The sequence below is a fragment of the Arvicola amphibius genome, chromosome 2 (genome assembly GCF_903992535.2).
Source record: "Arvicola amphibius chromosome 2, mArvAmp1.2, whole genome shotgun sequence".
Taxonomy (NCBI): Eukaryota; Metazoa; Chordata; class Mammalia; order Rodentia; family Cricetidae; genus Arvicola; species Arvicola amphibius.
In genome coordinates this window covers 145,665,996-145,691,755 of record NC_052048.2, presented here as the reverse complement: position 1 = coordinate 145,691,755, position 25,760 = coordinate 145,665,996, and the positions used below count along the sequence as shown (strand labels likewise).

At 45.3% G+C, this 25,760-nt stretch overlaps 1 protein-coding gene across 1 annotated transcript in view; it reads left to right on the top strand.

Annotated features, from left to right (window-relative positions):
* Positions 1 to 21,668, top strand: part of Rbm33 (RNA binding motif protein 33) — a 102,700-nt gene extending 81,032 nt beyond the window's left edge. The window contains 5 exon segments of the mRNA XM_038318277.1: positions 7,204 to 7,231; positions 9,277 to 9,483; positions 11,433 to 11,621; positions 15,708 to 15,796; positions 16,051 to 21,668. Of these exon segments, the coding sequence (XP_038174205.1) occupies positions 7,204 to 7,231; positions 9,277 to 9,483; positions 11,433 to 11,621; positions 15,708 to 15,796; positions 16,051 to 16,099 (562 nt within the window). The 3' untranslated portion in view covers positions 16,100 to 21,668.
* The last annotated feature ends 4,092 nt before the right edge of the window (positions 21,669 to 25,760 follow it).

The following is a 25,760-nucleotide window of genomic DNA, read 5'->3' as shown; positions in this document are numbered from 1 at the left end:
TGTCTCCCAGCAGCTGGTTAGAGAGGCAGACAAAGAAAAGAGCAGAGGTCCCTAAAATCTCATGAGCTGTTGCATTAATACTGCATTAATTTCCTGGGGAGATAGACCATTTTGTCCCATGGATCCCAATGGCAGACCAAAATAGGTTTCCATCTAGTTCAGCTTGATGGACCAGTGAGTTTACAGAGCACAGGGGAAGGGGAACTCACAATGATGTGAGTGACCCCCGAATAGTGTGTATCACTACTAAGTCCCACTCTATCATAGACAATGACCTCATGGAAGATGCATCATGGGGTTTCCACTTTCAGTTAACCTTCTGTGTTTTGTATCTCTAGCATTTCCAAGATGACTTGCAGCGTCAGAGAGCAGGAAGGAGTCACGGCAGGAATGTCAGATAAGACTCTTATGACCCTCTCCTCCTTTACCATCATATTGACCTGGCTACCACTGTGTTTGCTTTGCTTTTAGTGGCCCTTCCTACTATGCCACAGTATTCTCTACTACCCAAGATAGCCTCATTATGTTTGGAGAGAGAAGTACCATATAACTAGGACGCTTTCCAATGACCTGTCATCACCTTACAGAAACACCACAGATTGGGAACAAAGCATACCTTAACCATGGCCTTTGGAGGTCATGTAAGACCATGACCTTCAAGGGGGTTAGTACATCATTGCTCTTAATGTATATCTGTGCCTTCATCTAGGGGTTGCAACGAGAATAATCATCTAGGCACTGCTGCACCTGCGGGGTTTGCTGAGGGTGTATATTTCTCGAAAGATTATAGCAGGCAATGTATAGATATGTATTTTTTTTACTGTACATTTTGGTTACAGGTTGTTTTGTATTCAAAAGAGAAATTGAATATATTTAAGGTTTGTTTGTTTTGGTTTTCCTAGACAGGGTTTCTCTGTGTAGCCCTGGCTGTCCTGGAACTCACTTTGTAAACCAGACTTCCCTCAAACTCAGATCCACCTGCCTCTGCCTTCCAAGTGTTGGGATTAAAGGCCCACACCACTGTCACCTAGCATGTTTAAAATTTTAAAGTGAGTCCCTTCAGTACCTCAAGGGACTGGCCAAGACATGCCCCTGTGGTACTAGCCAGGAAACAGGACACCTGATGGGAGGAAAGGCTATTTGGGCCTTAACCTTTTGTGGAAAGGTTTCTGGATTCTGGTGTTCGTGTGTATTGGTGAGGCCTCTGGCTTCACCAGTTACTCGGGGAGGAAGTATGTGGTAATGGTGTCAGCAGTGAGGTTTGGTCAGTATCTACAGAGCAGCTGTAGTCTCTGTTATCACAGCACTAGGCCTGCCTTTATGGAGCTTTACAGTGAACTGAGCACTCTGTGGACCCTGTGCGTAACAGTAGGGTACAGAGCATGTTGTCGGAGGCTGCTTGTTTTTGTTTCCTGGTCACCCAGACTCAAAATAATCACACTGAAAAACTGTAGGTAATTGTAATACTGTTGGCCTATTAGCTTATGCATATTTCTGGCTAGCTCTTACATCTTAAATTAAACCCTTTTCTTATTAATCTTTGTATTGTCACATGGTTGTGCCCTACCGGTAAGGTGCTGTTTGGTATCTGTCTGACTCTACCTTACTCCTCTCGTATATCTCTTCCAGCCTGACTATATTCTGCCCTGCTATAGGACAAAGCAGATTCTTTATTAACAATGGTTGTAAAACATATTAACAGCATACAGAGGGGAATCCCACATCACAAGCAGAACTGAAGTGTGGATGAGTAACATAACAGAGAGACCTGAAGAAAATGGCTGTCTGAGTGGAGAAGAAGCAGGGTAAAGGAGTGAGGTCTTGTAGGTATGTGTGTAGGGAGGGTGGGGGAATGTGTGACTGTGGCAGTTTCTAGCTGAAGGAAGGGCACTGGGTTGAGTACAGAGAGTAGGTGAGTTTGGAGATGGGTCTTGCATAGGCTGTGTGGGTCTAATTTGTAGAGCAGTGAGAGCCACTTGAAAGTTCTGGTGAGCTGATATTCTCACTCTTTTTTGCTGGCTTACGGGAAAAAAAAACTAGAAAAATATAAAACTGGCAGTTGTTTGTTTTACAGATTGGGGTTGAGTTCTATTTTAAACATTATACACAGAGGATATAAGACATAACTAATCACCTGAGTATTAGGGTGAGATGAACAGAAATGTTCATTTTATCCTCAAATCTTTGTCACTTTGGGGGAAGTACCAGTCTGACAGAGAGCTAAACACCTCTCCATGGCCACAACCTGATGTAGAATTTGTCACACACCCTTCTTGTTTGTTCTGGAGACACCATGTCAAGCCTCTGTATTGCTCAGGACTTGCTGTTGTGGGTTCTGCCGATGCTGCTGCATGTGCTCTGCCCTGCCTGCCACCCAGAGCTTCCCATCCTTTAGAGCTCTAGCTCCAGCTCCTGGCCCCTGCTCCTTCTTGAAGGGCTGTCTGCCTTCTGTTCTGCATTTGTCACTAGAACCTAGGACAGTTTCAAGGGTGTCTTAGGTAAGGTTTCCATTGCTTCAACGAAACACCACGACCAGAAGTCGAGTTAGGGAGGAAAGGGTTTATTTGGCTTGCACTTCAGCATTGCTGTTCATCACTGGAGGAAGTCAGGACAGGAACTCAAATAGGGTAGGACCCCGGAAGCCGGAGCTGATGCAGAGGCCATGGAGGGGTCCTGCTTACTGGATTGCCTCTCATGGCTTGCTTAGTCTACCTTCTTACAGAATCCAGGACCATCATCCTAGGATGGTACCACATACAATGGGCTGGGCCCTCCCCACATTGATCACTAAATGAGAAAATGCTTTGCTGCTGGATCTCAAGGAGAGCCACATTTCCTCAGCTGAGGCTCTAACTTGTGTCAAGTTGACACATAAAACTGGCCAGTATAAAGGGTATTAAAAATACTTAAGAAACTTAAATGTGAAGCTAAAAATTTCTGCATAGTTGGGTTTCTTGTTTCAGAGCAGAAGTGAAGTAGACACAGTATATCTCTCTGGGTGTCTGAGAATGAGCAGGGCAGTTGTTCCCTAGCCTTGTTGGGAATACCAGGAAATGAGCAGAACAGGGGCAGGGTCCAGAGTAACATTGATCTTTACTGTTAATCCTTTCAGCCACCTTCTGCTTTCCCCAAATCCCTTTTTCATTTGGTTTGCAGAATAGGATTGTGTTGTAAGGTCTGTTTGCTGCTTTTGAGCTTTAAAAACGCTCATAATTATTTATTCTGGTGATAGGTTGTGCCGCAGTCTACGTGTGAAGGACAGAAGACTTGTGGGAGTTGGCTCTTTCCATCGTGTGGTTCCCAGGCATAGAATTTAGGTCATCAGGCTTGGCATCATACACCCTACCCACAGAACTATCTTGTCAGCCTTCTGTTTTGAACTTTGAAGTAGTCGATCTGTCACATTTGCTAGTTTGAAATTGTTTTTTAGGGGACACAGCTCTGCCCTGCCTGGTTCTGGAGAAGCTAGCTTTGTAGGCAGTATGGCAGTATAGGTGGTTCAGGTGGAGGGAGGTAAAGGTCGAGGTAGAATTGACTGGGATCGTAGTCTTCGCAGGTATGAAGGACAGGACCGTGATAGTGTTCTGGGGAGATGGTTGTTGACATGGGTGGGCAGCAGGTAACAGGGTTGTACTGGGAGGCACCTGCAGGGGCAGAGCTGCCTGGTGGAGGCCCCTGCAGCCTCACCTCTGAGCTGAAAAAAAAAAAACCCAGCTTACAACCCTACTGCCTGAGCAGCCTTGGTATTGAAAAGAGCCAGAGCCTTACTTCTGGTTACATTTCCATTTTCACCCTGCCTTGAGTTTGTACCAGCTGCCCCTAGACCTTGTTTCTCCTCAGAAGTTCAAGGCTTTGGTGGTGTTTTTTGGTTTTGAGTTTCCTTTAAAGACAAGCAATTCTTCTCTTAAAGCTTTCTTCATATATACCTAGTCTCCAAATGGAAGATAATTACATGAGTAAGCACTTACAAATAACTGCCAGGTTCTCATGTGATAGAGTGGGACACATGCACGCCCTTCATGAAGTGAGGTTCAGTAGCTAGGTGTGGCTAGTCAAGTGGCTTTGGCCTTTCAGATTTGGTTTGTAGTTGCCCCTCTGGACCCATTACCCTCAAGTACTAATAGTCCAGATTTCTGTCCCCAGTGTGCTTGCTTGCTGGTGTGTAAGCATGCCTGATGATGGGGGGTGGGGGGCTGCAAATGTAAGATGTCTAACACCCCACACAGTACCGGGGGGCAAGGAGGTTAGAGCTGGGTTGTTTCTCCCCGTCTCTCCTGTTAGTCCAGCAGTCTACAGAGAGAAAATAGAGTTCTACACATATTTGTGCTTGGAAACTTCACATAGCTTACATATCATTTATTGTGCTGTTCTGAACAAGCCTCCCAGAGATTGCTGGCATAGGCTTGTATTGTTGTCCTTAATAGAAACCTGCGCAACAAGGGCTGTGGCTGCATCATCATCTACATTGCTGGTGACAGTGAAGTGTGGCCTTATCAGAAGGAGAATTCATAGAGGCTGCCCTGGGGACTCCCACGCCAGTCCTTCTGTGTGTCCTGACAATGTTATCTGTCCTTTCAGTGCTGAGTATCAAATGTCTGTCATGAGTACAGAAATTAATTTAATGTCACCTGAAGACATGCAATTAATCTTTTAGAGGTTTTTATAATACCTTTACAGAAAGAGTTGCCAGTTTGGCGGATTTGGATTTTAGGGTTTAGAAGAAGATAAGGAAAATTAATTTTTCATCAGGGTTAATACAAGCTAGCAGGGCCACAAAGGCTGAGGAAAATGATTGGGGAATTTGTCAAGTGTTGTCACTCCAGAATAATGCTGCTTAATGCCTGATAGGTATAATCAAGGGCTGAGGTTCTATGGAGAGGGATTAATCAATTTGCCTGCTAGTGAATGCAACTCAGCGATACCGCCTCTTCATGGGCTTTGAAGAATGAAAATAAGATTTGATCTGTCAAATTGTAAGAAGCTCTGACAGTATCAGTGAGCATTTTTATCTGTACATTTAAACCATTTGTTATAAATAAATTTGTCCTGCTAATGTTGATGGCCACAAACCTCATTTTTTTTGGTAAGATTAAGCTGATAAAAAGTATTCCCTGGGCTTACTTAATTCAGATAGGTATTTTAAAAACTAAATACTAGTCTAAAGAGACATTTTTATTGTATTCATTAAAGGGCAATCATTTTAGAGCAATTCAGCAGTATGTTTCTACATGGGCACACCTTCTTCCCCTTAACTGCTTTAGAGAAACTGTTGTGCCAGAAGTCACAGCATGCCCCATGATGCCTAGGAGACCGTTCATCCTGAAGACTTGCTTCTGCATTGGAATGTAATCTGCCATCACACTGGCTTGCTTACATCTCAGCAACAGATTTCTAAGATGCCTATTTGAAACAGTACCTTCAAAATACTTGAAGTATTTTAAACCTTGTGTAACTTCAGACTAATAATTACAGTTCTGTTTTCAGTGCTAGAACTGGTTGTACATGCCACAGCAAACTTACCAATGTGGGGTCGATTTAGTTTGACTTGTCTCTCATTCGGGTTTGTTTATGTCCATTACTATGGATATAGAAATGCGTTCCTGAAGATGGTCTTTTAGAATACCCAATGATCATTTTCTAGTGTTAATCCAGAGTAAAAAAATAGCTTTTCATTGGACAAATATCATTCATATTTGTTCTCTCAATTGGGAAAAATGTTTCTTTTCTTTTTTTCAAAAGGAAATAGATTGTTTCTATTTAAGCCTTGAGTGCTTAGAATGATTTTCATTAAGAAGTTAAAGCACAGCACTGTGCTAACTTAATTAGAACAATAGTTGAGAGAAAGTTTTACTAGCTTAGCAGTGGGAAGGCTGACACGGGAGGATCACCACAAGGTCTCAGGCCAGCCTGAGCCACAGAAGGAAATGCTTACACTTGATAATATCTAAGAAGTGATTGGGCTATCTCTTTTTGTACATACTGAAGAATTTCCATGGTAAAATGTTTTAAATGACCTGCCTGCCCTCACTGGGGAGAAGGAGTAGGCTGTTGTGCCCCTCAGGCTGGGGCCTAGTTGTCCTCAACTGGGTCATGTTATGGTTCACTAGTTATTAAAGAGTTAAATTATACTTGGCCATAGTATGAGATGCTTTTTCTGTCAGCTAATATCTTGAAGGTGTTTTGTTTGTTCATGTGTATGTTTCTGAGGCATGTTCTTTAGTAGGTGTCTTGGTATCTTTTCTTTGTGATGTTGGTGGCTTTGTGTTCCGTATGTTAACTGAGTTGGAGAATGAACCCGAACATGGGTCTCTCATCCCCTTTTCTACCTGAAGGAGACTGAAGTAGCTACCAGTCTTACTTTAGCTCTGTGGTAAGACCCCCGGGAGGAGGGGCTTTCTTTGTAAGCAGTGTCTTTTCATTAACTGCACATCCTTTCTCCTTGGCGCTCTAGTCATCACGGTTTGCTGACTCAGTTTGGGTCTGTTTGTGTTTTGTACAATTGGCGCATTTCATGTAAGGTGATTGACGAGATGGCATCATGTTCATGTATTCCTTTCACTACTTGGGGACAGCGTGTGGTCTCTCTGGTTTCCAGTTTGGAACATTTGTCTTTTGCCCATTTTTCTTGTTCAGGATAATCAAAGGAGTGTAGAGTTTGTTCTCAGAGCAGCCTTTGGTACTGATGGAGAAGAGGCTTCTCTGTTCCCACTCTTGAGTATGAGCTTCATTGTCTCTTTCTTCCTGCTTTGTTTGGAAGTGGGACTGATTTCTCTTAAAGTTTCAACTTGATGTTAGGTCTTCTCCCCTTCTTTTTGTTATAAATGTAGTATTTGAATCCCTAAATTTTGATGTATTATATATCTGCTTTACATGTTTTCTCTTCTTTTTAATTATTATGTTCTTAGCATGTCTTCCTTAGTGTTTAGACGGGTACTGCTTTAGCTTAGGCACAAGGCCCCTTCAGGTCAACTTTCTCCCCTAGCCTACAGGCACACTGAGGAAAGTGCCTGGACTCTGTGACTTTTTCAGCCTTCAGACAGGACCACAGCCCTAGAAGCTTGTGGGCCCATGGGTCGAGGAAAGAAAACGGCAGCAGTGCACACACATGCATCCTGGAAAGCAGTACTCTGTCAGCCTGTTTCAGTATTGATTCCATTGCCCGCCCAAATGTTGTTTAGAGGCAAGTTCTGTGGAAGTTTGGAGAGACCGAGACTTGGCAGTTTCTGCAGGGGTTTCTCCTTCCTCGTCCCCCCCTCTCTCTTTGTACCAGTTGTAAGCTTATTTTTTCCTTGGGTTATGACTTCCATTGGTTGTAGTAGGAGGGCTGCTTGTTGTTTGTTTCCCAGCTGCCCAGACTCCTGAATAATCACACAGAACTATCATTATTTAAGTCATAGCTTTGGCCAGTCATTTAAGCGTATTACTAACTAGCTCTTAACATCTATATTAACCCATTTCCATTATTATATTTTGTCATGAGGTTTGTGGCCTCACTGGCAAGGTTCCAGCTGACAGCTCCTGTCTTTCCCTTCGGGTGGTAGTACATGGTTGTTCACTTGACTCCGCCTTCTTCCTCCCAGCATTCAGTTTAGTTTTCTCTGGCCTAGCTGTATTCGTTCTATCACAGGCCGAAGCAGCTTCTCTTTATTCATCTAACCATAAATGCATACACATACTTATGCAGAAGGACTTCCCACACCACATTAGTTGCTTTTCCTTGAAAGCCTGTTTGTCCATTTGGTGGTTTCTAAAGATAAATTTGGAGGTTTTCTAAGTCTTGGTTATACTCAAAATACCACATGCTGGATATAGAAAAGAGGGTAATTTTGGTTCTTGATTCTCCAGGCTGGGAATTCCAGGATCCAATTCTGATGAGGGCCTCATGGAGGAAAGTCGACAGGTACTGTGCAACGAGAGGAAGATAAAAGAAGCCAGGTGCTTTTTGATAGCTAGTGGCATATCTAATCCATTCTCACAGAATCACATTGATCAGTTCATAAAGGTGCAGCCGCTTTGACCAAAACACTTCTGAGTGAGGGCTTCATGGCATTTCTTACAACTGCACTGACAGTTAAACTTCAGCATGGTTGCCGGGCGGTGATGGCGCACGCCTTTAATCCCAGCACTCGGGAGGCAGAGGCAGGCGGATCTCTGCGAGTTCGAGGCCAGCCTGGTATACAAGAGCTAGATCCAAGACAGGCTCTAGAAACTACAGGGAAACCCTGCCTCGAAAAACCAAAAAAAAAAAAAAAAAAAAAAAAAAAACTTCAGCATGGTTTTGGTGGGGATAAACTACAATACACCTACAGCTGAGTGGGAATTGGAGATGGAAATAGACATGTACCTCTTTTGAAATTGTTTGCTAAGTCACCACCCATTACTTTCATGACTGTGCAACCTGTGTGGGAAGGTTATCAACCACCACCTGATATATGCCTCTTCAGGTCAGGAGGAGTACAAGTTTAGTGCTGCTTCTCAAGGCCCAGCATTCGTTTCTACTAAGATTGCATAATGTAACAGGGCAGAATTCTTTTCATCTGTTCTTTCTGTCCTGCCCACCAGTCATTCTTTGAAACGTGCTGAAAACTCCAGATTGCCCATAGGTGTCACCCACAGGCTGTCTTTATGCTGCTGCTTGTTAGTACAGTAGACTCAGATGCCAGCTTAATGTGGGCATGCCTCACGTGCATTCCTCGTGGTCTAAGGAGCAATTGAGATTGGGAGTAGGAAGAGCAGAAAACAGGTTGTGAATGTTTCCAAAGCTCTTAGCCCAACACATATGCTACTTCTCTGGCATTCACTCACTATGAAACCTGCTGGTGATATACATCCTCAGATGGGAGTCTCTTGCAACAGACACTGGAGCCAGGCAGCTTCCCCATTGTGGTGGGTTTGAGCAGCGTCTACAAAGTTTTAAGACCACTACCGACACATTATCAGGTTTTCAAAAAAGTGTTCTTGGCAATAAAAAGTGAAGTGTTTTACAATTTAACCAGTACAAAATTAGGCAGTTACCTGTAGTCGTTGCCAGCTCATTAAATGGATATATTCATTAATAGAAAACTTAATGTTTTAAATTTCAAAAATACTGTATTTAAAACCTTAACCCACTGCCCCAACTGAGAAGTTTCCCTTACTGGCTCCAGGGAAAAGGCAGCTTTGGTATTATTTATGTCTGAAACGTTCTGCCTCGGTCAGCAATCGCAGTGGGTGCCAGTGCATGGCCAGAATGGTGAGCAGACACTGATCCTCCTGCTACCTTGTTGATTTCAGCAGGGAGGAGAGAGCGATGGCTTTTCTCACACAGAGAGCCAGCCCCAGCGGCTTCCCCAGCCTCCGGACATGAGACAGCAGCCTGCTCGCAAGGTGACGCTGACCAAGGGGGGTCCTCAGCAGCCCCAGCACCTGCCTGTTGGGCCCCACATGTACCCGGCTATTTCTCCAGGGATCAAAAGCATCCAAGGGATTCACCCAGCCAAGAAGGTACTGAATGGAAGGGCCCTGCCTCCTATAGGTTTCCTGGTCACTGGCTGAAAGAAGTTGGAGTTAGGTGGTTTTTTTTTGGCATTTGCTAATATTCACATTGGTAAATGAGCCATTGTTTTCTTAGTCCTGGTTTAGAAAGCTTTCCCTCCAGTCATTTCCTCCATGGTACAACTAGAGAGTGTGGCTGTCCTGTATAGACAGTACTGGGCTCCTGTGTTCCTTCTACCCACTTGACACCAGAGATGTCCCTAATGGAGAACTAGAACTGTGTCCTTCCTGCCTGTAATTACCCATCAGCTCAAGAATAGAGACAAAGTCCTGTGGAGGTGTGAAGGTGAATGAAGGTCATTTCCTCTGGGCCCAGCCTACCTGTGGGCTCCTTACCCTTCTTGAGGAGGACAGTCCAGTCATGTTGCAGGCATTGAAGTGACAGTGTACTCAGCTTCTGGAGGAAAGGCAGCCTTCTAATTTTCCAAAGCAGATGGATACAAAGTCATCCCTACAACAGTAGCACATGTCTAAGGAACAGGTGAGACCAGGCAGAGGGAGCCTGGTGCTGGCACTGCCCCTCTTCAGATGTGGGGTCTGCTCATGCAGTGTTCCTTTTCACCTTGTGTGTCCTGTCAGTAGATGACTCTGCTGCTGCAGCAGGCCAGATGTGCACATATTAGTGATAAATCCAGCAATAAAATGGTTGATCTCACAGCCTGTTCCAGGCTGCATTTCTTTTTCAGACCTAACCCCAGGCTGCATTAAGAACATAACTTTAGAAAATTACATGCGGGTGTACTAGAGATGCTTCACCCACCCTCAGCCCTCTTAGCTCTCCTTTAAGAGGCCGGTGGTGTTTCTCTCTTGTTAGAGCTATTGTGAGGCTTTTATAAGATAATTATGGCAAAACCTACTATCTGGCTGAAATTTGTACAGAGTGTTTATATTGTGACTTCCTGTAATGAAAGCAGAAGCCTGGTTCACTTTGAGTTGTCTCCTGTGTGGATCCTGGAAATTTCCTCACTTCTCCACAGCCTGTCTCACAGCGGTAGCGGCCGTCTGTAGATGAGCCTCTAGCTGTACTCCTTTAGAGTTCCGTACTTGTAGCATTGCATATCCTAAGGATCAACTATGGCTTTCTACCTTTTCTTAGGAGGTGGCAGCATTTGATGGATTGCTCCTTTTAACCAAACGCTGGTACAGAATTAGTGTAGGACACGGGTGAGGTCCAGTGTGCTTCACTTCCACTGTCTCTGCATTTCTAGTTAGATAACTGCAGAATTAGGCCATCTCTTTTTAATTGTCGTACTAGTTGAAAATACTGGAAATGCCAGATATCTCTTTTTAAAGGCTCTTCATTGAGGTTCCGACACTTGGGTAGCTTTGAAAAATGGTGCTTTTGAGGTTCTTTTACCCCTTTTTGGTATATGATTATGTAAGAGCTCTGGAGGGGATTGTCACAGAAGACCCCGTGAAGTTCTGTTTCAAAGGGTGAATATAACTTGTCCATTTGAGTTGGATCCCCAAGCTGTGTATGACACATTATTAATGTTAGCAAGCTAGCACTGTGTATACCATGTGTCCATTGGCCTTTGCCACGGTGGGAAAAGTTGTGTGTTTGGGGCAGTTAGAATGGGTTCTGAACTCCCGCCCCATGCTAATTGCAGCCAGTGCCTGTATTCTTACAGTGTTTACATCATGAATGAAAGTAACACCAGAATCCCTTCCAGTTATAGCTGTATAACTCTGGGCTTCCATCTTAGCCTCATTGCACTTGCTGGTGTTGCTCCAGTTAGCTATGAGGCCACCCTCTAATGGTTGATTAACACACAGAAGATTCTATGACTCACAGCATGTCCTCATGGACCCTGGGCTCATGCTTGCTTTGTACTTTCTTAGCTACTACAGGAAGAATCCACTCAGATACCAGAATACATCTTCTTTGTCATTACCAGGCCATCATGCATGGACGAGGCCGAGGAGTAGCAGGTCCCATGGGCCGAGGGCGCCTAATGCCAAATAAGCAGAACCTTCGAGTGGTGGAATGCAAACCACAGCCCTGTGTGGTGTCCGTGGAAGGACTGTCCTCATCTACCACTGATGCCCAGCTGAAGAGCCTGCTGATGTCTGTGGGGCCAATCCAGGTGGGTTGCCTGCAGGTGGTGACGATGCCAGTGAGTCATCTTTCCAGCTAAAACTACTGTGTCATACGTGAGCACAGTGGACCCTTGTGGGTTACGTTGTATTAAGATGGTACTGGAGAAGAAAGGTGCTGATGCTTGCCTCATACTGAGTTCAGATTCTCATTTTCAAAGTTTAAGAAGTAATTACTCTAGTAGAACATATTATCCTTTGAAATCTGTTTCTGAAGTTCACATGTGTACACATACCTATCCTTTTTTCTCAAATCACATTTGTGATAATTTCTCAGAATTTCAAATCATTAGCTACCTTGTCTTATTTTTCTGAAGCTCTCTCACATATTCACAATTCTGGTGCTCATTTTAGTATCTACAGGACAGATGCAGCAGTAACTTGCACTTTGTTGTCATGTCCTTTCAAATGACAGAGTCTGATGCTTCAGGTCTGAGCTTGTTACCAGTGATATGAAGGATGGAGACAGACACCATCCCATATCTGCTATAGGCAAGTTTACCCTGCATTCTCTTCTGCAGGTGGTCTTCAGTGCCTGGCCAGTGAAAAATGCAGGTTACCCAGAGAATGTTACATTTCTGAGCAGAATAAAGAGCCTACTTTTACTTTAGTTCTTGACTAAGGTATTTCAGACCCCCATTTACATATAGGTGTGGTTTCTCAGGCCTTTAATCCCAGCATTTTGGAGGCAGAGGCAGGAGAACCTCTATGAGTTTGAGCCCAGCCTAGTCTACATAACAAGTTCTGGGCCAGCTAGGATTATATAGCAAGAAAGATCCTACCTCAAACAAACATGTTTCCTATTTACTATTAAGAGGTCTTAAAGTGAATAGAAGAGAAAGCTTTCTAAAACTGAGCCTAGTGTTTAGGTATTTGAGTTTAATAATAGCCACCTTTATTATGGGATTCTTGAGAGGCTGTTAGATTTAATTTAATATTTATCATTGAGAAGTTAACCTCCAGACTTTGGCTCCCACGTGTACCAGGTGTTGATAATGCTTTGTCTTTAAGGATAGATGGTTTTAACCACTATGGTGGTGCACACCTGTAATCTCAACACTGAGAAACTCACACAGAAGGAGCACGAGGCCATCTGGGGGTACATATTGAGACTGTCTAAAAGGGGATAGATACTTTCTGAGTAGTTGATTGTAAGCGTGGTTTATTTGTAGAAACAGAATTAATAATAGAGAATTGTAGATGTATTAACATGTGAGACAAAATAACTAATAATTGAAAATTCTGGTTCACATAATGGCCCAGATAACCCAGATTCCAACACTAGAGCCTGGACCACTGTTAAGCACCATGGCCTCAATGGGTCTTGTGGGTATTCTCACTTTCCAGAATTTATGCCCTAAGAGTGAGGGCAGCTGTAGCACTGTTGCCATGTGCCCTGGCTTCAGCATAAGCAATCCTGGGTTTCCTGTTTACTCTGGTGATCCCTAGCAGATGGTCGAGTGGGACTCACAGGCTGCCTGGAGATAAACAGTTGTTGAAACGGTGTGACTTCTGTCTTACTTGTCTCATACACTAAGTTTTGTACTTTGATTAATATAAACCTCTTAGGTGGCTTTCCCCTCCTTTTATTTGCCACTTTGTGTGTGTATGTGTGTGTGTGTGTGTGTGTGTGTTCTGAAAACAATCAGAATAATTGTGTTTTAAATAAAGTTTATTGTAGCCATCCTCAATCCCAAGCAGAAGAGATGCTGCTGTTGATAAATGGCATGTGTCAGAGAGGAAGGCCTGAGAGCCAATGGAGAGTTTTCTAGGTTACACCAGTGACATGCCTACCCTTTAGATGAGCTAGAAGCTTCAGTACGGCACCCTGGTCCTTGAGGAACTGATGGGCCAAGGCCTATTCACCCTGGAAGCAGAGCAGTTTGACTCCTACTGGTCTTAGGTCAGTGGGATGGTTTTGAGTAGGATTGTGTGAATTTTCTCAGCATCTGTGAAATTGCTTCATTTCTTTTCCTCCTCCTCCTCCTCTTCCTCTTCCTCCTCCTCCTCCCTCCTTCCCTTCCTCCCTCCCTCCCTTCCCCCATCCCTCCCTCCCTCCCTCCCTCTTCTCTCCTTCCTTCCTTCCTTCCTTCCTTCCTTCCTTCCTTCCTTCCTTCCTTCCTTCCTTCCTTCCTTCTTCCATCTTCCTTCTTCCATCTTCCTTCTTCCTTCTTCCTTCTCCTTCATTTGGCTTTTTCGGACAGGGTTTCTCTGTGTAACCCTGGTTGTCCTGGAACTCACTCTATACATCAGCCTGGTTTTGAACTCAGAGATTCAACTGCCTCTGCCTCCCAAGTTCTGGATTAAAGGTGTGTAACAACCAAACAAAACAAGGTCTGGTAGTATTTAATGGGTAAAGCAGTGACTGAGGGCTAGAACAGTGGCTCAGCAGTTAAGAGTTTGTATTGCTCTTCATGAGGACTAGAATTCAATTTCCAGCACTCACATAAGGTAACTCACAACTGCCTGTAAACATTTGATACATCTGACATCTGACCTTCTTGGGCACCCTTGTGTGCGCACATGCACACACACACACACATACACAATTTTTAATAATTTTTTTAAGTGATAGAAATGTGATTTCAGGAGTGCTTGATTACTTTGACAGGTTTAAATACAGATATCAAAGAAATGGTGTTAAGTGGTAGAACTAGATCTCCAGCACTGTTGTCCTGCTTTGAGAAGAAACTGTGTTTTTTTCTCTTTGGGGAATTATACATTATTGTTTCAAAATGAAATGTAGGGTCGATGTGCTTTGGGTATGGCACCACCTAGTGCTCACTTGCTTAGTACCGGTGTTGGCCAAAAGGATACCTGTTCTTTCAAGCCTTTTACTTGAGAGAGTGGTGGTAAACCATACTTGAGTACCTGTCAGAACTGAGAATTGTGTTTGGTCAAGCAGTGATCCCATAGAAACTACTGATCTCCATTAGCATGCTTCTGCCTAACACTTTCCCAGCTCTTTTAGACCAAAGGAGACTGGTGAAAGGTGGAGCAAGGGATAGATGAGGTGTAAGGCTCCTGGTGTTTAAGTTTCAGATGGAGAGGGTGCAGCTAGTTGAGACCTGTGAGTCAGAAGAAGTCACTCTGCTCTGAGAGCAGAGCCAGGTTAAAGCTTAGAGCCAAGGAAGTAAGTTCATTATAACTTCAAGGCCCCTCTGCTTGAAGAAATCTGTTTGCTAGGTTTTGCCTGAAATTGTTTTAAGAAGAAAATTAAGTTTTTACCCCATGAACCTGAGGTTACTGAGAACAAAGAGTCACTCCTCCCCGTGTGGCTCAGTGACAGTGACTTCAAGACAAGTACTGGGTTTGAGCCATGATGTAGTGATAACTGGCATCTGATTCCTGCTCTGGCCAGATTATCATTTTCTGTGTTAGCATGTTTCTTTGTTCTAGTATTTCTGTGGACTAGATTGAAATGCCCAGCCTTGTGAGTTTGTTTCTCACTGCCACATTGACTATTGGAAAGGTAGCTAGCCAAAGCAGTGAGGTAACAGGCTCTGGGGCCTGCGTTGACTTAAAATCCCCGTTTTGCCATTTCTCAGTGTGCAGCTTTTGTCAGCGTTCTCACTTGCAAGCCAGGTTTGCTACATCTGTAGAAATGTAGAGCTGAGAAAAATCCAGAACTCTGGGGGTACAATGTGCCATCTGTGCATAGGGCTTCTCTCCCAGAGTGGACACTTGGTGAAGATGTTATGTGTCCAGTGCCCTGTGGCCATAGCCCATTTTCCCCTGTGGTAGACCAGGGATGAGAGCCATTCTTCAGACAGATGAGGACACCGTCAAAAGACATAGGGAAAGTTTTTACCCGTGGGTACCTGTGTTAGTCTCAGAGGCTGCTGTGGCCGGGCGGAGGTAGATCTGAATATCATACTAGAGGGTAGACGTGCTACTCCCCAGCTAATCAGCAGCATTGCTTTGCACAGGTGCCCAGGGAAGCAAAGAAGGACAGGTAGCTTGTTTCCATGTTCCAGGTGACAACCTCGCCTGCTGCTTTGTATAAAAATTTATAATATGTAATTGCTCATATTCTGTCATAATTGGCATTAATTGTCTTTGTTTTCTTCCCATAGAGTTTACAGATGCTTCCTCAGCAGCGGAAAGCCATAGCAAAGTTCAAGGAGCCAGCCCACGCACTAGCATTTCAGCAGAAATTCCACAGGTAGCCTCTGTGTTCTGTAGTTGTTAACTGCAGAGGAGGGGGGAACGATGGGATGAGGGGGTGCTGTACTGTACTGATAGAGGTGCAGAACATGGCTACACATCTTTTCCGTAATCTGCTTTTGTTGTCTGGAGAAGGCCCGTTCTGCTTTCATACACCTTGAGTTTTTCTCACTAGGTTCTACTTCACTTCTGTGCATGTTGGTGAATTGCTGTCAAGAGTTTGTGTTAACTGTTTTTTTCAAATTTCTACAGGCACATGATTGATCTGTCCCACATAAATGTGGCCCTGATAGTGGAGTGATCTTGAATGGGAAAACCTGACCTCATGCTGCACACACTGTGGAATTTCTTCAAGGAAGCTCTAGGTTGGCACAGGATCTCCAGAAGTGTAGGTCTCTCCGGTCTGCAGTTTGCTATCTTCTCTGCACGCCAACCAGCCACAGGGTGATTCCAGAAGCAAGTTAAACTGGTGGACATGGGATTGGAGTCTGGTGTTAGATCGCTTTGAATTCTGTCGTCCACAGAACTCTGTCCTCGTGTTCTTTTGTTTCCAAGTGCTTACAATGCATGTAGACCTTGTTCTTCATGATCCTACTGTGTGATTGGTCACAGTCTTAGATTCAGGAAGGAATGTTACCAGCTCAAATTCCAAGGATTTTTCCACAGTAAAGAATATTTGATAATGGTTGCACTTATCTTCAGTACAGGCTAGAAAAGAGTTCTCAACCAGGCTTAACTGGAGTGGTCTCAGAAAGCCCTCACAGGCTCTGGTAAAACATAGGTAAAAATTCGAGTGATTATGATTGACACTCACCTGCCCTGGAAAGCCAGGGTGTGAGATGGGTGACTGGGAATGTTGCCATGGAAGTGGCAATTCTGCTTCTTGCAAATACCTCCAAAGTGCTGCCTGTTTCAGCAGAGACTCTCAGGTGGGCACAGTGCTAGCTAAGCAAGCGCAGGAGTTCCAGGCCCAGTGGCTCTGTCGCCCTCACAGGCAGCCCTCTTGGCCTAGTTTCTTGGCACAGGTTGAGGCACAGCTTGAAAGGTGGTCAGACCTACTGGGCCTCTGCTCTTTAAATGCCCTAGCTCTGTAGTGTGTGCTGTCATTGCTTTGATTACCTCACTGTCCTTCAGGGCTCTGAGTTTCCTTTGGGTTACCCTTCTATCACATATGTGAGGGATGGATTTCTCAGCAGGGCTGATGCTGCCCAAGATAAGTGTGTCTGTCCACATTAGTCATTTTGGTCAGTTCTACCAGGCAAGACTCACTTTCTAAAAAACATCCCATGGAAGTCCATGCTGGGCAGACACTGAACACAGTGCCTTATTATGTTTCCCCCATGAACGCTTCAGTGTTTGGGACATACTCTAAAATGGGCAATGACACTAGGACACACTCAGGACTTTTTAGTTGTATTTTATACCTGTAATTTTATCGTTCATATCTTAATAGGACCGAGGGAAATAGAAGTCTGCTGTCACTTACTGTCGCTGGGTAATGAGGAGTAGGTGTAGGATTTGAAGTAGCTGGCTTCCACAGCTGAAGTTTTACATTACGTTCTCAATTAAGTTGCCAGTGTTAACAACTGGAGAATGGTACTCCAGGCCCTGTGAAACTTCATAGGACCAATTCTGAGATGACATTATATGCTGGCAAGGAGCACTGGGGGCAATGTGGTAGTTATTTGGGTTCCAGGCAATTGAGGTGAAGCATTTATAGGATGTCCTAGAAAACCTTGTGGCTATGGTGCCACCTCTGACCACAATGCCTCTGCCTCAGCCCTGGCAGGAGCATTGAGGGCCAGCCCCACTGGGCCTTTACCAAGCTTGCCCAGTCCATCCAAGTGCTGTCTGGTCACCCCACTGTCTCTCCCACTCATTTCTCTTAGACACAGGGGTCGTTAAGATATTTCACTAAATTGGTGAGTTTGATAATATGTTAGCTCTATTTGGACAAGATAGAGGCCTTGTAGGAGATTGAGGATTAGGACACAGTAAAAGAAGTTTAAGATGTTTGCTTCTTTCTGAAATAGTTTTGAGTGCTGGGCCTTTAAAACCCAAATCTACATTTTTTTAAAATTTGTCTGAAAAGTAGGCACTGACTCAGTGCAGTCATTTAAGGAGACAGCCTCCTCAGCACCACTGCTCACCTCAGGCCTCGGGGCCACTGTGTGGTGAGGTGTCCAGAGCATGTGTGTCCCTTAACTGTCTACACACATGAGCTAGCTTTCTCTATGTTGCAGTGTCCTGAGAGACCAGCTCCAAGCACTGCTTAGAACAGCCGCTCACTCTGGCCGTGGTACACATCCACCTGGTGTGGACTGTCAGACCAGGCAGGGCCAGCCTTAAAGGCTTAAACTTCTGTGAAGGAAACCACAGAAAGTGAAAGAAGCAGAATTAGAAAGAACGTTCCCCACTCTCAGTGCACTTCTCACAGTGAAGTCAAACCACCACCCGAACTCAACCCGTGGAAGATCTGCTGCAACCATTATCTCTGTTCTTTCTTTATCATGCATTTAAAATGAGAAGGAAAAGCATTAGCATACTGTGTAAATATGGACCTTCAAGATTAAAGTGTTATTGGAGATGCTTTCAACTCACAGCAACATCTTAGCTATTTGTTAGTTCTTTTTTTTGTTGTCTTATCAAAGTTTAATGGAGACACTTTCATAATTGTTGTTGTGTACATTCGATTTTCATAAAGATGGTAGTAAGTCAATACATTAACCCTCATCTGTGTATTATTTGTTCACAAGTTCCAGAAGGTTGAAGGAATGACTCTCACATCTGTCCTTAGGTGGAGAGTGGGGGGGGGGGGGGGACAAATAACTTTCCCTCTTTGCCTTGTTTATTTTGTGCTGTAATGATTGTGAGTTCACTTAGCTGCTTACCTCAACATAACCTTGTGTTGCCCTTGGCTTGGCCACATTTGTTAAATCCTTATATTGAAACTCTTCTTGAGGGGGAAAATCTTACCTTTTCTTTTTCAAAAGAGATTCTGAGGTAAACTCCCACCCTGCCCCCCCCCCATCCAAATAGGCAGCTTCTTATGCAGGTCCTGCGCCCATACCTTGCCGTGGAGGAGTGTGGTGGATGGGGTGGGAGGTGGGTTTTCCATAACCATTTTCATCTGGATAACTCTCATGTGATGTGCAAAGGTCCGGGATGGTTTTCTGAATCAGGATGGAGCTTAGGTCCTGCACCCAGGGATGCCCCCCGCCCCAAGCAACATTCTGCCTGAAGCAGGTAGAAGAAGACTTCGCTGCTCACAGAAGCTGGCAGGGAACCTAAAAGGCATGGGAGAGAGGACTAGACAATGGTCCGGTGGGCGAGGAGCGAGTCTTAAGGATGGGAATGTCAGTGATGTACACCTCCGATGGGATCCCCAGGGTGGTCCTTTAATAAGGCGAAGAGCCCCACAGATGAGTATGTGAGGGAATTCTTGGAGTGACATAGGCCAGTTGAAGGGTCTTTCTTGGAGGACTAGGCTTAAAGACTATACCTGTCTTGTGTCTTTTGGTTTTTGTTTTGTTTGTCTTTTATCTCCTTGTGGCAATATTGGGAAGGTAAGCTTGATGTAGACCATTGGCTTCGATGCTAGTCCAAGATAGGTCCTAGTGATGTAAAGGCACTAACCCAAGAGGTCTGTGCGGTAGCTAAGTATTGTTCTTGGTCATCATTGGGTGCTCTGAGGCTCTTTTCTCTGTATCCTCTGACCCAAGACAAAATGAACGAGTCAGTAAGCACATCCCTGTGCCAGGCTTTGGGCCACAAAGGGCTACTCCATTGCTTGCTATTTCCTTTCCTGGGAATTAGCTTTAATTCCTGCCTCTTACTTGTTGGACTCAGCTTTGACTTTGCATCCTTAATCTGCCCACTTGTTTTTGTTTCTCAGAGAGGGAGAAAAGGCCTGGGAGAACTAGTGGGAAAGGTGTTGGCCATCTGAGACTGTGCCTTGAGGCACTCTGCAAAGGAACTAACTAATGGGGCACAGGGTGGGCAAGAACAAGACCCCTCCCCACAGGGGAAGCCATTAGAAGCTTAGCTCAGTTATGGGAGAGTCTTTAGATACTTTACCATGTTTAATAATACTGCCATGATGGTTTACGTATTTTAAAATTTGTCAAGTGTTATTTTTATATTCTTAGTATAAACTTTGAAAGGCAGTTAGCCTTGACTTATTAAATCCTAAGGATTTTCTGTAAGGTTTTTTGTAACCTGTTTAGTTGTGTCATTCGAAATGCCTAACCTCTTAGGTACACAAGCCCATAGCTTCGTGTACTGGAACCAGAGTAATCCGCTGATTCATATTGGATCCCAGGTATACCTTTTGATGGTATCGAGTGTTAACGCACCTCCCCTGACTTCCCTAGAGACTGTTGATTATCTGCTCTTTCTGTTGTGTGACGGTAGAACAGCTGAAAGGACAAGCATTTTCACTGAGCAGCTCTCTCCTTGTCCCTTAGACCTACCGTAGGGAGAGTTCTAAGTGTTCTCCCGGGTTCAGTTTACTGATTTGAAAAGGTTTGTGGGGAAAGGCAGGCGATTTAGAGAGAACCTGTATAATTTTTGCCTCACAAGTCCCACAGGTGGGATGGGCAGGTGCATGTTATTGTGTTCTGTGTTTGAAAGTTTAGTGTGCTCTAGACAGTAGACCTCTTGACCTTCTTACATGACTTCCTGCTAAACTGCTTTTTATTTTAAGGACACATGCAGCGGAGGCTGGTTTGGGGACTAACACCTTTTGCATTCTGCACTGTTGTCTTAGAACACACACACTGTAGACAGCATGTTGCACCCAGACCACACTGACTGGCCCCTGAGGAGCACATAACCGCTCATTCTTTACATTTCACAGGTGTGGGATCCAGAGCTGTGTCCTCTGTGAGGACTTCCCTCCTAGGCTTTAATTTTGCTGTTTAATTTGCAGGTGCAGCAGTGATGGAGAGTGGCTTCCTTTTGCTGTAAGAGTGTCTGATATTATGTTCTCTTCTCCACTCTTGGCTCCACTCCCCTGCTCTGGCCAGGGCTCTGGCTCCCTCCTCACCTTCTGCTTTCTTCCCTCTTCATACCTGAGGTATTGTCCCTGCTTCCCCTCCCAGCGATTCTCCTGTTTGCATGCTCTCTCCCTCCTCTTCCATGGTTTCCACGCTTGCAGTGGCCACTGATACTTGAGTCAGGTTCCCTCTGGCAGGAGGGAACATTGTGGATGTCTGCACCAGGGCCACATCTCCAGTTTCTCTTAACCTTTTGCCTCAACAGGTCTTTCCTTGGGATTTGCTCCTCCAGAACCTGGATTGGAGAGCCTGACCTTTTGCTTGTTATTTTGCAGTTTGACTCTGGGCCTCTCAGCTGTGGTCTGCACGTCATTAACCAGCCCTCTCTGTTTTTACTCCTCTACCTTTGCAGGACCCAGGGCGTGGGTCAGTGTTAGTGGTAGCGTGCTCTCATTCGCTTGGAAGTGGTGGCCGTGTGGCCGTTACACTGCCCTTGCAGATATGGCCCTCGTCGTCGTGTAATGTGTGTGCACCTCCCTGCTGTGCAGGCAGCTTGGAGTGCAGGCTATGTTGCTGGAAGTGCGCTGGCTGCTTAGAAACCACGAGACACCGCCTTGCTTTCTTCTGGCCTCACTGTTTCTGCCAGTCACGTGCTCTTCCCGAATGAGTGACACTGCTGTGCTTTCCTCCGGTTTTCCTTGGCATTGACCACTTGGGAACTCTTGCAGGCTGTATATGTGAAAGATAGTAGTGACATAGGTGGAAAGAAATGTACTGTTTGTGTATCATTTGTGTGGTTTCATAGCAAACAATGTGTTTGAACTGTACTGTAACCAAAAAGTCTGTCAATAAAACATTAAGATGTTCTCCTGACTGAAGAATTTTACTTTCTCTTGCGTCTGTCGGGCCCCACACCGTGTTCTGGGCAGTGACTAGTCCTGGGTCGGTGGGGTTGGGGAGAGCTGCCCCTCAGCACAGCCCAAAGCTGCAACATAGGTTTTTCCTTAGTAGGACCATGAAATCGGGTAACCGCTCTCCAACTGTCCTGTTTTGTAGGATGACAGATGATGAGAGGACATTGCTGGGCAAGTTGGGGAGTTCGTCTCTCCTTAAAACTAGCATTCATATGTCATTGTACAGCTTGCAAGAAATGCATATTTTGTTGCCGTGCTCTCAAGAGCCGAGACATGGAGACATCAGCCACAGCGCCACGTTGTCCCACCCCTCCTCACAGCTGCTAGCTTTGTTCCATGCAGATCTTGTATTCCCAGTCTGTTTTGAGAATGCAGCCTTATGAACCTGCACTGCTCCTGGGTACGGGTTCAAAGAGTAGTCAGACAATGTTGTGCCCTGGGGCTAGGCTTCATCCTGGCCCCGGGCCATTGCCCTTCTCCCATTACCCTGTGTAGCTCTCCCCTTGTCTGGGCCAGCTACTCTTCTGCACAGAAGTGCTCATACCTGTTCCTTAGCTTTCTTGAGAAGGGAGTGCACGTTGCACCTGACCCAGACAGACCTCCATCGGCCAGTGGCTGTGAGTGAGGATAAGACAGGCTGTACACACGCAGCCATGCCTTGTCTGTCAGGCCAAGGCTGTGTGTTGGCAGTCAACGGAGGGGACTTGGGGCCAAGCTCCAGTTATCTGAGCAGGAAGAAAACCCTGTCCAGCCTTACATCCCACATAGCCGAGTTGTGGGTCATCCTTAGTTTTGGCTATCAAAGTAGCCCGGGGTTCATAAAGGGCTATATATCCAAGCATCAGCTGGAGGACAGGACCAGAGACCCATTCCGAACATGTTCCTGAAGTGTGCCCATTCTAGTCGTGCCAGTCAGCCAGCTGCAAAAATGTTCCCTTTGCCTGCAGAGCAGACCACTCAAAGGAAGCACTTGGAGTGGAGATCCACCATGCTCTGCAGAGAACCTGGGTGTTCTCAGCTTCTAGTCATTGCTGAGAATGGTAGCTTGATTGGACTACATTTTCTTCTACTCCTAACAAGTGCAGAAACCCTTGGTCTTGGTCAAGAAGAAAACGTTTTAATAAAGTAAAAATAAAATCCTGTTTCTCAAAAAGTCAAAGTATGCTGACTAAGAAAAGAAAAAGGAAGCATGACAGGTTACTGATGACTCAGTAGAGAGTGTCCTTAGGTTTGTGTATGGTTGTGATCGTGTGTTCTGTCCTCGGAGGTATCGCTTCACACCTCTGCAGCCCTGCCATGGTGCAGAACCCTTTTCATCCCTGGCAACTTGGTTCTGTCCCCACTGAACACCTGACTCCCAGCAGTTACTATTCTGCGCTGTAAGGATTTCGTGGCTAAGGAATCATGCAGACTTTTTCCTTTTGTGACATTTTTGTTCTCAAGGTATTCATACAGATCATTTTAGAAATTTCTTTGTAGTCTGCTCGTTAGCCACACCTTGCTTCTGGGTAGCTTATACTTTGTTACTGTGAAGTCATGAACATGAGCATTTAGATGTCTTTAAATCCTGTATTCAGTAATTTTGGCTGTGCATCCAGCAATGAGTGGTGGATCACATGGTAATTCTGTTTTAAGTTGAGGCACTACTATCTTGGTCTCTGTAGAGGCTTCATCACTGTAGAGAATCGTCAGTGCCATCTGGGGCTCCCACCTGCTTCTCGCCAGCATGTGTTACAGACAGCTGTCCTATCAGGTAGGCAGTGATGTTGGTAGTTTTGATTTGCATTCTGATGAAGCTGAATACCCTTTTGTGCTTATGGCCGTTTGTGTTATCTTAGGAATAAAGTCATCAAAGCCAGCTTTGCAGATCTGTTTATCCAGTTTATTAAGAGGCCGCAGTGGACATCTAGCTTAAACTGTTCTGTGGGAGCAGCAACATGATGATCTCGTCATAATGGAGATGCAGTCGTGCTGCATGCTGTGTCCGCACAAACCAACCCATCACTGTTCTGATCATCAGTGCAACAGAAATCCTAAAGAAAGTACCCGAGACCAAATACTGCAGTGAGAAGTACGATACTGGGCTGGAGAGTTGACTGACTTAGTAAAGTACTTTTTCTTCAAGCATGAGGACCTGAGTTTGGGTCCCCAGCATAGACATAAAAAGCTGACTGAAGGCATATATCTGTAATCCCAGTGGTGGGGGAGGTAGAGATAGGTGAGTCTGCTTTTCAAAGCAGATTTTTACAGAGTTCTGGAATCTTCCAGCAGCCTGGATTGGGCATCACAGCCTCACAGTTTTATGCATTGGCCCCCAAAGGAGCTTTTGGTAGGGACACTGACCTACCACCCATTGCCTGGACTTTAAAGCCTTCCCCCTGGAAACTAGTTGAAGCCTCTGACAGACAAACTGGCATGCCTGGGAGCAGACCCATCCCTGTGTGGAGGCCTGCAGAGCAGGCTTTCAGATCCCTGGGCCTAGTCGCCAACCCATGTGTCAGAGAGAGTAACTGTAACTGCAGGAAACAAATGATAGAAGTTCATTGCTCACACTGGGGAAACCGTGGAACACATTTGGAAACCCCATGGTCCTCGTGGGCGTGAGCGCTGGTGATAAAGCACGCAGTGTCCTTGCTCCTATAGCTTCTTACTGGTGGGGGAGGGTATACTCTGAGGTCACAGAATGTCCTCATGGTAGTGATGCCATGACAGCTGTAGCCACAGCCCAGAGAGAAGGGCAGTGCATGCACATGGGGCACACTAGGGAAGAGCATCAACTGCGTGGGTGGGTGGGGGGGGGCAAGCTGTGTTCCTTGTGTCATTTTTCTAATTGCTGTGGCACAATATCTGATAAAAGTGACTTAAGGTAAGAAGAGGCTCCCAGTTTGAGAGTGTGGTCCACGGGGAGGACCATGCTGGCAAGAGCTGACCTAGCTGGGCAATGGGACCATGGGGCTGAAGTGAGACACAAAAATCTATTTAACAATTTATTAAGGGGTGCAATGAAAAGCAAACTCACAAATACAGAACAAGGCAGACGCTGATGGTCCAGTTGCTGCTGTCTCGTTGCTCTCCCAAGGGAGATGAGGACCAACCGCAAGGCTTGCTCTGGCTCCTACCACCCAAGAGAGGATGCATGACCCTTATCCAGAGAAAATCACACCCATGGCAAAGTCACCCCCAGATGTCATTTGGTAAACAGAGCTCCCACAACATGGGGCCACTCGCTGGTTACCTCCCAACTGCCTTCAAGAAGCAGAGAGAAGGCTTCTGTCCTTACTGTCTGGGGTTGGTGCCCAGGGCTGCCCACCTCTAGGGTGGGTCTTCCCTCCTCAGTTAAGCTTGTCTGGAGACATTCTCACAGACATGACTGGATGTGTCTCAGTCCAGTCAAGCTGACAGTGCACGCCAGTCACCACAGCATCCTAGAGCTGCTAAGACCAAGCCTGGGGCCGCACTGCAGCTTGGGACTTCATCAGAAACTAACTGTCTCCTAATCCTGAAGGCTGGACATCTGAGATCAAGGCATCTTAGGATGATGAGAGAGGGTGTTGTGTGGCAATGTTCCAGGGAGACAAAATAAACATCTGACCACCCTGGATAGGTTACTAGAAACAGACCGAAATACAGATTCCACCTGTCCTACCTAGGGATTTGTTGTTTTTATCAGCCCAACACAAGCTAGTGTTATCTGGGAAGAGGAACCTCAATTGAGAAAATACCTGCCTCAGATTGCCTACAGGCAAGTCTGTGGGATGTCCTGGGCTGGTGGTCCTGGACATTATAAGCAAGCCAGCTGAGCAAACTGATTAGCAGCACTCTTCCATGGTCTCTGCTTCAATTTCTGCCTCTAGGTTCCTGTCCTGGCTTCCCCTGATGATGGACTGTAACCTGCAAGCCAAGTAAACCTTTTCCTTCTCAAGTTGCTTTTGATTGTGGAATTTTAGCAAAGCAATAGAAAGCAAGCTAAGACACTATTGAAGTCCAGCTGATAATGCAATGAGTTTTATTGGGTTACTTACAGGAATATGGGTGCGTGAGAGGGTTACAT